General features: G+C 38.1%; 1 protein-coding gene across 2 annotated transcripts in view; it reads right to left on the minus strand.

Moving 5' to 3' along the window:
* Positions 1-13,323, minus strand: part of VPS41 (VPS41 subunit of HOPS complex) — a 104,644-nt gene extending 91,321 nt beyond the window's left edge. Inside the window, exons 1-2 of one of the 2 annotated variants that reach the window (XM_062569572.1) lie at positions 13,252-13,323; positions 8,836-8,874 (exon numbers count right to left, since the gene is read on the minus strand). In XM_062569572.1, coding sequence (XP_062425556.1) covers positions 8,836-8,874; positions 13,252-13,272 — 60 coding nt within the window. In that variant the 5' untranslated portion in view covers positions 13,273-13,323. Of the gene's footprint in view, positions 1-8,835; positions 8,875-13,121; positions 13,219-13,251 lie in introns of those variants that run through there. The other variant, XM_062569573.1, reaches the window with a different exon arrangement.
* Between the last annotated feature and the right edge of the window lie 1,412 nt (positions 13,324-14,735).

The raw sequence follows: 14,735 nt of genomic DNA on the forward strand, positions 1-14,735 counted from the left end.
TCACTTTATGCCTGCTGGCTTTAGATTTTCATCTGTATTTTGGAATCAACCTGTATATTGGAATCAACATATAATCTAATTGATTTAAGAAGGGATCCAGCAATACATTTGGATATTTGTCGACGTGCCTCTGCCCCAAAAGGTAATACGCTTTTGTTTCCTTACAGTAACTCTAAGTAACCTTACCCACTATCAGCACATGCTGCATTAAGCATGTGTACAGCACAATCGTCTTCCTCAATATAATTTGGAAAATTTACTATATCTGAAGGTGGTGGTAGGTTCTTGTCAGAAACAAGGGGATGAGGGAGAGTTGCCTTATGAAAGCCTTAGAAGTCAAAATGTTTCTATTATAACATCTCACTTTTTCAATGTTTGTTTCTATTGTTACAGCTTATCATGAAAGCCCTGCACAAGACAACATATTGCCACCTGTTCTGACACAGGCTTCAGAAAAGCCCCTGGCCAAACTCAAACATTCTTCTCAAAAGTAGCATTTAGGTAGCAGTAGTTGTGGAAAGATGTTACTTTTGATAAATAGTAGCTGGAAATTCAAAGATTTGCCAAAACTGTTTCATTATCATAAAAACAGTAACAGATCATTACCTTATATAAATTGAGAAGCACAGAAACAAAGCATAATTTAGAAGCACATTCATTCCTAAAAAGGTAACTCAGAGTCATGTATTAAAGATCTCTAAGAAGACTGGGCCATAATTTCATTTTAAACAGACACTTGCATTTTAAAATGTTGCAGACACTACACCTTACCCGTTGCCCATTTCTAGGTCTTACCCCAACTTCTTTTTTTTTTAAAAAAAAAAAAAAAAAAAAAAAAAAAAAAAAAAAAAAAAAAAAAGGAAAAACAGGCCCAAAGGAAAATCTTCTGTCCTCCACTGTTTTGGCTAATATCCATTTGTGCTGAACAAACACGTGACAGAGGAGAATTCTAGTAGAGGAAAACATAGCCATTGTGCAGCTTTGTAATTACTGCTTCTCCATCCTGCTCCTGTCTCAGTGATAAAGGGATGACCTATGCTCTTTTCAGGATTAGGATCATGACTCAGCTGCTCACAAAGCAATTAAATCTTTACCACTGGAAGGGTGCTAAGAAAAATTCAGAATAAGCCCCAGTTTGCTAAATAGTGCATGAACTGGAACAAAACATTGTTGCAAGTTGTTGGCATATTTACTGTGCTGAATTTAAATATTGTGTGCTACCCTGGACCCTCCAGAGATTAGAGTTTATCAAGAGAATGTAACCCCCTTTTCTCCATAACTTTCACGTTGATAAGTGTTCCCAGAAGAAAATTTTAAGAAAGGAGGAAAGAACTATTTGGTGTAGTAAATCAGAATAGGAAACAGCCTTTCATCTTCAAGTTACTGATTCACAAGCAGGTAGCTCAATATGAATAAAAGCTATCAACATCCAAGGTCTGGTTTATTAGGCTGCTTAGTCAAAATTTGGAAAGCCAGTTTCCCATACAAAGCTGTATTGTAACATTACTCATCTCAAATGACCTCCTGGGTAGTAACATCAAAGATGCAAGTTACTGAGGGGGGTAAGGGGACACATTGTCTTCTCCAGAAAAGGACAGGTTATTTAAACAAGTTTTGTGGAGCGTGTACAGCAGTCTGTGTTCCCCTGCACTCTCCTGCATTCTGACACTACGTAACTGTGAGAATTAAAATAATTTGGAATTATGCTTGGAATAAATACTAAAAACTCTTTCAAGTTTCCAACCTGTACAAAAATTATTTTTTTTCTATGATTATTGCCATATAAAACAAAAAGCATGAAGACAAAAACTTCAGAACTATGAAGTCACATCTGTGATTTATGCTGCCAAAAATCTTGTCCTCTACTTCTATGACAGAAACACAGTATTATCACCTCAGTGAAGGAAATGAAGTGAATAAACTCCCATGCAGTTCCTTTATGAGGCAAATCACCAAAACCTTCCCAATCCCAGGCTGTAAAATTGGCAAACATGGATTACGATGTTAAAATTTTGCACAGCAGTTTTCTGTTCTGCCTATGCATTTTCTGCAAGGATTTATTTAATCCCTTGACCTCTTTTGGAAAATGCAGATATACACCAGGAGCAAGGAATTATGATGATATGGTTGCCTGTGAATCTGTATTAAAATAGGCTGTATTCAGAGTATGAAATAAGACAGATGAAAGGCAAAGCAGAGAGCACTATTTCTTCTCAAAATCGCTGTGGTATAAAGGAAGTCACACTGTATTTGCAGAACACCAATTGAAGATACACTCCTACAGTTTGAAGGAGCTGGAGGTCAGTCAAGCTGTGCAGCAGTAATAATGCAGAGACAGAATACTGTTCATGAGCAATCATCATCAATGGCACATTAAAAAAAATAAAGTCCACACAATATGACTTGATTTCACTTCAACCACCTTCAATTTGTTTCATCTCACTGGCAGTTTTGTGCATGGCAAAGAACCCCTGGGAACATCTGAATCCACTTCAGTGTTCAACAGCACACTATCAGTCCAGTCACATCAACTGCACCATACCGGGGCAGCACAGGATAGACTGTTTTTATCTTCTGTGTCCAAATCCAGTTCTAACAGAGGGGAGAGAGAAAGAAAAAAAAAAGAGATAGAGTCCAAATCCCAACGAAACTACACATTTCTACTTGTATTTCCCTTTTGCTGAGTAAAGAACTTCAGCAAACATTTGTTTCTCCTATGAACACCACTCAAGCACTCCACTTGCCATCTTATGATGTACTGCATATGAACACCCTACAGTGCAGTTTTGGGAACAGTAGTTTTTAAAGTTACTTTCATTCACTCACACCACAGCAGAAGAGCTAGATGGAAAAAAAACAAATTGCCCCTCTACTTTCCTTTCCCCAACCCAGAGTATTATTCTACCCAGATCAATGGATTTAGTACTTTGGAAAGCCACATCTGCATACTCTGTTAACGTACTAGTTTTGCAATTGCATTTAATTTACGTAACATGCACAGCAGCACTTCTACATTTTATATATTCCACAACACAGATGGAACAGGCCCTTCTGATTAATATTAATAGCTCATTAAATGAAGCATCTAATTTTCACTCAAAATCAGCAGATATTAAATACAGCAATGATCCATTTTTCCTGCAAATCAATCCTCTAATGATGTATATTATAATGTTAGTTACTAGTCACTGCAAACTTGTTTTTCAATTAAGGTATGAAAAGATTCCATTTAAACTTCAATAAATAATTTACAATGCTCATCCTACTGACTCAAATTGATAAATTATTTGCATGATACATTTTCTCATTAATAAGAACTTTCTATTTGGAATTTATACATCTTCTCCTTCCATCCTCATTCAAAAGGCCAATTTCACTTAAAGCCATGCAGGGGGAAGCAATCTCTCTTCAGACTGCTCAGGTGTGTGAAACAATATGCTTCCTGAGCATTTCCCCCCCTTTTTATATTTCCAAAACACTTGGAAGAGAAAAATGGCAAGCTAGTGTAGAGATACTCAATAGTAGGGAATGGAGATAGGATGAATTGAAATGATTTGTCAAAGGTCAGATAGGAGACAAAAAGTAGCAAGTTTGACTCTGAGGTAGAATAGGCAAATCTACCTTTTAATTCTTTTCTTATCTTGTTGCAATAGTGATGCCCCTTCAAAAGCTACCAGCCACGAAACTGCTCACCTCTTCCAGCCCACTGCCCAACACCCCATTTTAAGAGTATGTTTTGATGGAAATACAGTATGACACGGAGCCTTTGCTACCAGATGCTTTATTTACTTGAGATGATTTAATTGCTTTGACCTAATCTAGACCCAACCTACAAAATTAAGATCTGGAGTGCACTGAAAAGGAAAAAGAAAACATCAAGGCTTTTTAGTTGCTTCTTTTTCAGGTTTATGCATTTCTTAACTGTGCTCATGCTCAGATTATAGTTTTCAATACCTTAAAGAATTAAAGCACTACATCCTCAATGTCACTGAAGAGAATATATCTGAGTGAAGAATATTTCTAGGCTAACACAAGTCAGTTGAGCACTGAGTTGACTAGGAATTTCTACAATGAGAAACACTACAACAGAGAGGTACAATCACTAAAAGAGTGCCTTACAAAAAACAGTAACATGCATATTAAAGAGATATTTTAATTCTGATAAAACAAAGGATTTTTTTTGACAGAACAAACATCTGCACACATTTTCCTTTTTTTTTTTAAATAGGCCAATACAAAAAAGTACTGCAGTGCAGCACAAACAACAAGAAAATAAAAGGGTCAGTGGAACTACTTCCGTAACTACAGCATCATTTTATAGGACTTAGCACTAATTTCGTGACTCCACCGAGACTTGCTCTTGAAAAGGTCCTCCCCGCTATGGAAATAAGTACTGGACCAAAGGCAATCCATTCAAAGCCAACGCAGCAAATTAGAAAGCAGCAGAAGATACTAATAAATAAGCACATTTCAGTACAGAGCTTTCATACCCCCATCAGGTATGAATGTTCTATATTCAGCCTCTTCTGATTTCATATTAACAGTATCTTGCACTTACAAATGAGGTTTGATAGTCTCTCATTACTTTTCAGCAGTAGGAAACTATTGTTCCGTTTTGTAATGGGATGTCAGAGGGGTTGGAAAGAGGCTGAGCACAGTTAACCTGTACAGGAAGTCTGATGCTGAGACAGATGCTGAAGGTCTTGGGTCCTGGACCAAGGCAGTTATCTATAACATGCAAGTTAACTGAAATATCTGTTACTAATTTAGGCAGACCAGCAATTTTCCAGGATGTAATATAAATATATGCTCTCATCAGTACAAATTATATTTGAATTAAAATGTTTTGTGTACTTTATATAAAGACAAAAATAACTTTCACCTGACCTCTCAAGATTTCATAACAATGTCTCAAAATGAATCATGACTCTTCATGTATTGTGGAGCTAAAATACACTGGCTTAGAAAATCAACGCCATCTAGTAACAAATGCAGAACAGCATGGAGGTTCAGAGAGATAAACTTCAGAGAGGCTCAAGTGGGATTTTTAATAAGCTTTCTTTTGAATTAATAGATACAAAAGCAACTTCTGTCTTCAGAGGATGCAAGTGATTCATGGGTGGATGCCACGATATATGCTGTTGTGTATGCTTTTGTCCTATCACTATCCCATGTTTTAAATCGAGAAAGATATCCTGCTTTAAATTAAATAAGAATTTGTCTAAATCACTCCAAAATAGCCCATTATAACAGAATTCTCATTAAAAACAAAGCTGCCAAAGACAAAAGCATGACTTGAGCAGCAGCAACAACTTCAGCTCAAGAAAAATACTGTCCATTTCATTTTAACATCATGTTGCACTACTTGTGAAGAAGTAGCTATTTACTTACAAATCTATTAGTATAATCCTTTTCTAATTAGCTAGGAAGACCTATGAAATATCTGCCTGACAGAAAACGGTTCCACTTAAAAAGTAAGATTTTACAAAAATAGACACATCACAAGAAAAAAATAATCTGAAAACAGAAATTCAGATTCAGGCTATATATAGTTTATTCAGACTTTTTTTCTCTACAGTTTATAAACAGCCAAAAGTCAGATTATTTTGTTGTCTATTTTTAAGGTCTCATCAAACGTGACAGTCCAAACATGAAGCTCCAGGTGCTGTAAAATAAAATTAAATAAGCCAATGAAACCATATTGTACTAGGAATTTTCAGCTAAATAAATCTCAGGCTCAGATCCAAATGCAACATGTTTGATGATTAGTTACAGTAGGGAAAAGTAAAATAAATATACTTCATAAATGCAATTAAAAAAACAAAACAAAAGAACAGAAGATACAAAAAGGAAATAGTTGTGCTTCCAGATTGCAGTAGAAATACTTAGCCAAGCAGGAAACCAAGTAGGTTTTTCCCTTCAGAATTAAAATATAGCTTTAGATCTACTGCTTTCTCATCACATCATGGTAGAATGAATAGTAGTCTGTCTATAGGAAAAGCTTATTTTCCTATCGCATATCATATATAAGGATATAAAGGAAATTTAAAAATTGTACTGTATTATTAAGAACAATCAGCTACATTTCCACAAATCCTAATACAAATAACTACCACTATCTCTACATTGAAAGGTCTGCTTAACATATGAACATATGCACCACATCTGCTAATTAATATCTCTGATTTTACACATTATGATTTAAACAGCTGGAAACTATTGAACACATTTAAGCAGCCTCACAAATTCAATTGGGAACCAAGAGTTGGAGCCAAACTTACAATGAAGCACTCTCAGCTGATGTACATTCTAGAGTATAATTTTTGCTGAATCTCACATCTGAGACCTATTATAGAGCTCTACTATCAAGTTTGTGCAAATGAACATCCTGGCATTTATTAAAGAATGTTATTCAAAACAAATCAAGGGGATACCAAGTTAGGATTAGGATGTTATTTGTTAAGACCTAATAAAGGAACAAAACTAAAAGAGTTGCTGCATCAAAAAAAATCATTGTGTTAGATTTAGGGACAGAAGCACAGAATACACAGAAAAACATTCAATAATTGTGTTTCGTTTTTCCCCACAAGGACATTATTCAAAAATATGAACTTGTAAGTTATCTTCCTCCATAACAGAGAAGCTTTCTACAGCATAACTTGGGTATCTGTCATACTTCCTCTGAAAATAATAATTTTCAATTTTATGAAAAGAATTTTGACAACCTTCAGTGCAGGACCAATTGTATATGTAAAAAACTTTGTTATGACTGTGAAGACAGAGGTCTACAAAATCTATGTCACAAATATCTATTTTATTGATGAATAAACCAGAATATAGATTGTAAGGATTAAAGTCCAAGATTCCAGTACTGTAACCATAAAAATCCATCCCTATTTACCCAAACTGTGAGCCACCAAAAATAAATCATACAATTTATCATCACTAGAGGCAAGAGTGAAGCCTTCATTTCAATCTTATCCATCCATACTTCAAATAATACAAGCAATCACTGACAACAGTTCAGCTTTGCATTTTTAGAACTTTTTTTAACTCTATCTGAACGATTATTTAAAATGTTTAGCCAGTGATGTAAACTTTAAGATTGTGGAAATGCTTCAATACCTCCCTTAAACACTTTTTAAACATAGTTTCAAAGTGTCCTTTGCCCAGGCAGCTGTGCAGTGTCAAAACACTATATTGAACTATTCAAAGAGAACTCATGGAAAGTGTTCTTTAGATCCAAGATCTACATTCTCAATATTAACATTTTCTTTTCACATTTCTTCATACATGAAATTAATATCAAAAATAGACATCAGCCTAAACAAGTGGCTTGTTAAAATTTTATAACTTTCAATTTCACCAAAACTGCATGATGCTGTATTTCTTTAAAGGCTAAAAACAAACAAAAAATTACTTCCAAAAGAAAACAAATAAAACCGTTGTCATGCATCTCTGATCAACTCCACTGTCAACAGGTATTTGCAGTGGGCTGAAATGTTGAGGAGCTATTAAAACATTGAAACAAGCCCTCTCTTGCAACAGACTTCACAGAACAAGAAATTTGACAGGTAAATGGCTGTATTGGCTGTTTTGTGAATGTCAGCCCTAGAGAGATTACCATTCTACATAACACAGTACTTGCCATACTTGCTGCCTATGTGTACTTGACATCACAGAGTCCCAGCCACATCACTCCCAGCTGCAGGGCAATGCAATTCTAAAATGAAACCATCTCATGCTGGGTAAAAAAAGTCTGGTCAAAGCAACTGTCCCACAAAGCAGCATGAAGGGTCCCTCTGTCAGAGAAATCTCTGCTTCTCATCAGGAATACCCTAGTGTACCAGTACAGAGAAGCAACAGCCCTCCAGACAGGTGTTGGGGAGGGGGAGTTATCCCACAAGAAACATATTCTTTCCGAAAGATACTTTCAAAAGCCAACACCACCTCGGCAGGACTCACCATCCTGGAAATCAGGATTTCTGTATGCTCATTGCTTGAACCCAGATTGCAAGTGTGAATATTTGGCTCTGGGTGAAGCAAATCTTCCAACTAGCAAACCTGTTCAAGTGGTTCCTAATCTCTGGAAACTCTAATTTAGATACTTAACGGGCAAAAACTTAAGTTTTCTCAAGGTAATGCCGTGTTCAATTTTCCGTCCTGTTTAGTAGTCACAATTGCAGCTGCTCAACTACTCCCCCCTTTTTCCTCCCCACAGCAGACTGCAGACCACACTAAAGTCAAGTAGGCACAAGATGTCTTGTGATTCCTTCAAGCTAAGTTTGGAGTTAGTGTACTGCTGTCCAGGGGCAAATTCTTGAATTCTCTGCAGCCTCCTTTCTTCTTTATCCCCATTTCCTCCAGCAACCCACAGCAAGATAGGCAAGCCTCTCAAGAGCATAAGCAAATTTTTGGCACAATGCCATCTCAAGATGAGAGACTCAACAAAACAAGACTAAACATGGGCTGTAAAGATTTAACAACAACACTGGAATTACTTGAATACAGTATTACTGCATATATAATTAAAATGTCAATTAAATTTTCCGCTGATCAGAACAGAATCGCATGCAGTTGATTTTTTTCCTCTCAGTTTAACTTACTATACTGAAATTGGGTGATCATATTTTTTAATTTAAAGTAGAATTTTAATAGCAAACTACAGCCACTTTTTAGTCATTAACTCCAGCTTAACATTCACTACTATGGCACATGCACATCTAAATAAGCAGCTGCCAGAACAAATCAATAAGGGTAATATTTTTCCCTCCATACTCACAAAGGACTAGCACTGAAACCAGTTCAGGTATGAAGCATTTTAAGGAGGCTTACCTCAGATTCATCTGTTGATTCTTCATTAGACCTGGTTTCCTGAAAATAATATGAAGAACAAAGGGAAAATTAAGTACATATATAACCTGAGCAATAGCCTTCCTTTTAAGTACCTTTTTTAACAATTATTAAGAGACAGAAGACAAAGCAGAAGCAGCTCAGAGGTTCAGAGTGATTCTGAACATATCAGAAATTATTATCCTCTATATTCATACCCAATTTGTGCTTACACTTGTAATCTAGTGCCACACTGACACTTAGTGGCACCAGTTGACTGTGATACTACTGTTGGTTACTCTAAAAGATAAGGAAAATTACATCATCTGAAAAAGCATCAAGTCCCAGTGTTGGTTTCTTTATCTCCCCAAAAATGCTAACAAATTCCGCAAAGCAACTTCCCATGCCTTGACACAAAAGGCAGAATAGCATTCTCAGGTTATCCATAAACCAGCTTTAGTATTCAGCTATCAATATACTTATCTCAAAATAAACTAACTTCAAAACATTTTCCATAGAAATCTATCAAGAATGCAAGTTTAATGACTTTTTCCTTCCCATCCCCCACCAACTCAAACCAAGTGACCTTCTCTTGCCTTTGATGCAACTGTACCTTTAAAACCTCTCTGGCAAGCCAATGAATCTTACTGTACTACAAAAAAAATGTAAGTCAACTCCTGCTAATCTCTCACCTGTCCACTGGTAAAATCTGCTGATGCAATGCCTCCTCAAATAGGTCAGCAAAATGAAGATTTACTTAACGTATTTATTGTTATCAATAGCAATAAAAGGTTACAACTAATACACTGGCAGTGAACGTAAGCATTTTAACAACAACACATGATATAAACAGAGAATGAGCATGAGAGAAGGTAATGTTTCAAATCTTATGAAGTAATATTTGGACAATATATAAATAGGCACAGAATTTCACAAGAGAAGCCAAAAAAGAGACAGTTACCAACAGCGCAAGGAGATACGAAAGGAGAAGAAAATTTAATGCACTGACAACCAGCGTCATCTTTAGTTTGTCACACTTATTTATTTTCCCTCTTTATATAATGCACTTATTGTGACCTCAAGGCGGAGAGCAGATGTCTCCTTTGCACTATTGGAGATTCACTTTTAATGATCATCGCACCTGATTAGAAATACATATAGCGGAAAAGAAAGGCAACATTTCTATTTTCTATTTGAAACTCAAGGCAAGGTGTAACCACAATTATTGTCATCTGTTTCACACATTTTATTTACTGCTATCAGGCCTACATCTAAAACGTACATCTAATAGGAGAGCTAGCTGTGTAGTCTATATTCACGATATAATTTGGGGAATGGCAAGAAACATGCAAAGCAAGGGAAGATGAAGATAGTAAAATTCTAGCACCTCTTCAATCTAAGATTTGACTTTGGAAGTATAACTGCCTGCCAGTCAGTCTCAGTCTCAATTCACATGATACAGTCACCTTTTGGGACACAGTAATTTTATTACATAGAATCTCTGTGCACCTTAAATTCTGCTCAACAACAACAACCTGGCAGAGCTAAAATACAGTGATGTAACATCAACAGCCTACAGATCAAGACACTACAACACACAAGGTACAATGCAAAACATCACCGGAGTCCTCACAGAAAAACTGCCTTTGATTCCTGTAGAACACAAGATGCCTTATCAGCCCTGTATAAAGCAAAACTATTACATATATCATTATGATATTTCCAATTTTTCCAATTGTTCTGCTTAAGCTTAAAAAGGTTTTTGATTACAACTGTGCCAGTCAAGCTACACAAACAAGGAACCTTAGAGCAGGTTTATTCTGTATCAACAGAAGAATTCTTTGGCTAAAATAAAACATTAACCTGCATTCCCAAACAAAATAAGCTGTTAGAGCAAGCAACATTTCTGCTGGTACATTTGAGACTTGCTAGTGCAGCTACATCACTTATTTTTTCCTTATGCTCCCAATTGTTCTGGCTATTCAGCAAAACACTAGTGTAGGCAAAACCAGGGACAAGAATTTTCAAGGTGAGGTTACTGTATAACACCACACAGACAGATCGGCATACACAAACACACACACACACACACACACACACACAGTGGAGTAAGAGCCGTCTTGCTGTTATACCAGTCGATCCTTACATCCCCAAGTCACTTAAAACAGCAGAGGTTACAGTTTCAAAGATGCCCTTGCAAATAATAACTTGCAAAATCTTGGCCTACAAAATTTGGACACATCAGAAATTGACTCAAATAACCAATCTCTGTGAACTAAGAAAATATGATTTTTTTTTTAATTTAGGACATGTCTTTCCTTACTATATTCAGAAGCCACTGTCATTGAAGCCACTAGATTTCATAAATTGTGTATATATACAGGCATATTTTTAAATGTTTCATGGCCTTTATGCTTTACTAAAGAGAAAAATTCAAAGGGAGTCCTATCTTAAAAAACAAAGACATAAACTGCATTTGCTCCTTGACAAGGAATTAGCTGAAGGTGCTTAGATAGACAATTGCTAGATCATTAGACAAGTAACTGCTAACTCTCTATCCTAGCAACTTACTATGAAAAGATTTTTGTCCCACTCCCATAGGCAAAACTAGGATAGCAAACTGCAGTTACGACTGACGTGGAGCTTTGTTATTCCCCCTTCTTCCCCATCATATGCATGAACCGAGAGGATTATCCTCCACTTCTACTTTTTAGTAGTCTCATAACTGTGAAAAGGAATCCCTCATCAGGGATTAGTAGGTCACCAGAATCCCAAATCACGTAGGAATAACTGTTATTGGTGAGTCTGTCAGATTATGTTGGGGGGGGGGAGGGGAGTCAGCAGCGGCATTACTGAACACTTCAGTCAGCTGGCAAATGCTGTTGCTCAAGCAGCCTAAGAATGGAAAAAGGGTACACAGATGAGAAAACCACAAAAATGTAAAATAACCTCCAACTGTTATAATCATTCACTTAGAAGAGCCAATGTAACTTCTCAATAAATTCTTAATCCAGCTTTCCAGTATGATGGATATGGGGTTTTCCTCTTCTCCCCTTCCTCATAAAAACAGATGTTATCAACTGTCTTTTTAGGCCCATAATCTGCTGGGAGGGGAAAATCATAAAACTTGGATTTCTGAGAAATTGCCATTATCTACCTCCACAAACAACCTCAAGATCACTTTCAGTAGAGGTAGGCATACTCTACACACAAAACAAACAAGTGAATAAGATAACTCTTATACCATAGCTCAAAGAGCAAAACACAGGCTGTTTTAATCTCTTACATTTTTAAATAAGATAAGAAGTTTTATCTGAGTTGGTTTTGCCCCAAGAATTTTTTTAAATGCTGCCACATTTAAAAGGTTGCTGAATCAGACAACCAAGCCTCCTTAGAGGAAAACAGCCCTGCCCACCAAACCCCATGGCAACAGGAAAGGTGGAAACCAGATGTACAGGTACCAAATGCCAATTTTGAATCAAGACTGACTTCCTTGAGAGAATTTAAAAACCTCGCACATTTAGGCATGAAAGTTTTGAAAGCAGTAAGGCACTTTTTTTTTTCAAACTTTTAACATTTCTTGGGAGAGTTTTATGAGGAAAGTCACTTGGGAGAACGATGGGTCACAAGGTCATAGAATAAAACTCAAACTGTTAAAATTTTGTCTCAGAAGGAAATTCCACTGTTGAGATTAATTTGCCCATATCTTCTGTACCACTTTCCAGAAGAGTTTCTTAAACATTTTAAATGGACTCTTCCCTCAGCTTCCCTCATCCTTGCTTCACCCAGACACCAGCCGCACTTCAAGACCTACCATCACATCTGATCCCTAGATGCTAAGGGTCCCATGTGAGGGGATATCTAAACAAACAAACCAAAATAAACAACAACAACAAAAAACTTAAAAAAGATTACGAGGCTAACACCTTACCAGTTCTATGGTTTGGTGACAGTAAAAGATTTCATTTTAAAGGGAAAAAAATATATCTGTTTTCTGAGACTGAAACATGACTGAACATTTTAAAAACTGCTTAAGTTTTTTTTTTTCTTTTCCTGTTGCATTCACACACAGCGTGGTTTTAGCGTCAACCGTTTTCATACTTTCACAAAGATCTTCGGGACTCTTCATTTTGTTTTTAGTTTCCACCGTGCCTCTACACGTATATGCAGAAATCGAGGCGCAGCACTAAAACGAAATTCATTCCGGCTCCTTTATAAGACCCCGGCGGGGCGAGCCTGCAGGCCCGCTGCCCCCCGCCCCGCCCCGCGGAACCGCGGAGCCCCTTTACCCGCCGCTCCGCACACGCGATCCCGTCACCCCTCTGCTTTCCAAGGCCTCCCGGGCCGCCCGCACCCCGGGACTCCCCGCCCGCAGCCGCCCGGGCGCGGGCCGCGACCCGGCCCCCTCACGGCCGCTACCTTCTCCTCGGCTTCCGCCATGGCGCGCCCCGCGAGCCGTCACGCGAGGGCAGGAAGCCGGCGCGCTGCCGAGGCTCTCTGGGAGATGTAGTTTGAAGGCTTGGGGCGGGCTTTGCCTTCCCTCCCCCCCCCCCATCTCGTTTCATTTATTTGTTTGTTTGTTTGTTTGTTTGTTTGCTCGTTACTTGCTGCGGGTGTGGCGAGGCTAGCGCGAGGGAGCTGCTTCCCCCTGAGGCTCCAGGGGCGGTTCGAGGCGGTTAGCGGCCGTTAGCGGCCGTTAACGGCGGCGCTGGACAGTCAGGCGCGGCCACCAGAGGCGAGCCGGGTGCCGGGAGGGCACCACGTCACGCCGTGAGTTTCCCCGCGCCACTTTTTCCTTTCCACTCTCCTTCAGCTGCAAGCGAAACACCTTTTTTTTAAGCTAGATTGATTTCACGCCAGGAGCTCGGGCTTCCCAAAAAAGCACCTGCCTTTGGGAAGACTCAGCGGAGGCGGCGAACAGTGCCGTTGAGCCTGGTGAGTGGGAGTTGATCAGTATCCCCCGTAGGATGGTGCAGATGATGCCAAGAGCCAGCTCCCACATTTCCCAACGAGTTGCCACATTTCGTATTAGACCTTCCATTTTTCAGGACAACAGCTATTTACTGGCATCTGTCTCAGCAGCTCTCCGTCAAGCTCAGCTCCACTTTCAATTTGATCTGCTGGCAGACACAGAGCAACCCTGTTCTTCCTGTACCTTTACTAGATTTGTTAATATTGGAAGAGCCTGCATGCATGTGAGAGGAGTAGGATTTTATAAAATCTAAGCTTCTTTCTAAATTGAGAGCTGCTGCATTTCCTCTTCTAAAACTTAAGATGTGAACACGTGGTTTGCATTCAAATTACTTTTTTACCTTAAAAATATGACCAAAGCTAAAAGGCAACTGGCAGTACTTTCTATCATTCAGGTTTTGTCAGTGGAGCTGTTCCGTATCTACGATGGAGCAGCAGTTAATGTACCAAGTCCATACCCACAGGACCAGTGCCATGAATTTAAAATGTGCAGGTCAGCTCCAGCAATGAAAGAGAAATCTTAGAGTATTATACTTGAACTGGATGAACATAAAAGGATATACAATGAAAGTTAATGGCAGACAGTAGTATTATGGATATGAAAATCATGCATCATATCATTGCCATGCATTTAGAAAATAATAGCCAGAATTTCTGCTGAGAAGAGATATAACTGGCCTTTAAAAACAGACTGAACAGTTGACACTGGGATGAAAGTGAACTATCAAAGTTAACAGCTGGTGTCAGTACAAGAACATGTAGCTATAACTATCATGAATACATTTCATTTGTAAATGATGTAGTATAAGAAAACCTTCATTTTTGGTCTATTACCAAACATCTATGGACTTTGAGGGTACCATGTCTAAGGAGTATGTAAACGCAATCCTGGCTGTTTAAAGCAAGGGATATTCACAGAGATGTTTGGCTGC

This window comes from Rhea pennata, chromosome 2 (genome assembly GCF_028389875.1).
Source record: "Rhea pennata isolate bPtePen1 chromosome 2, bPtePen1.pri, whole genome shotgun sequence".
Lineage (NCBI taxonomy): Eukaryota > Metazoa > Chordata > Aves > Rheiformes > Rheidae > Rhea > Rhea pennata.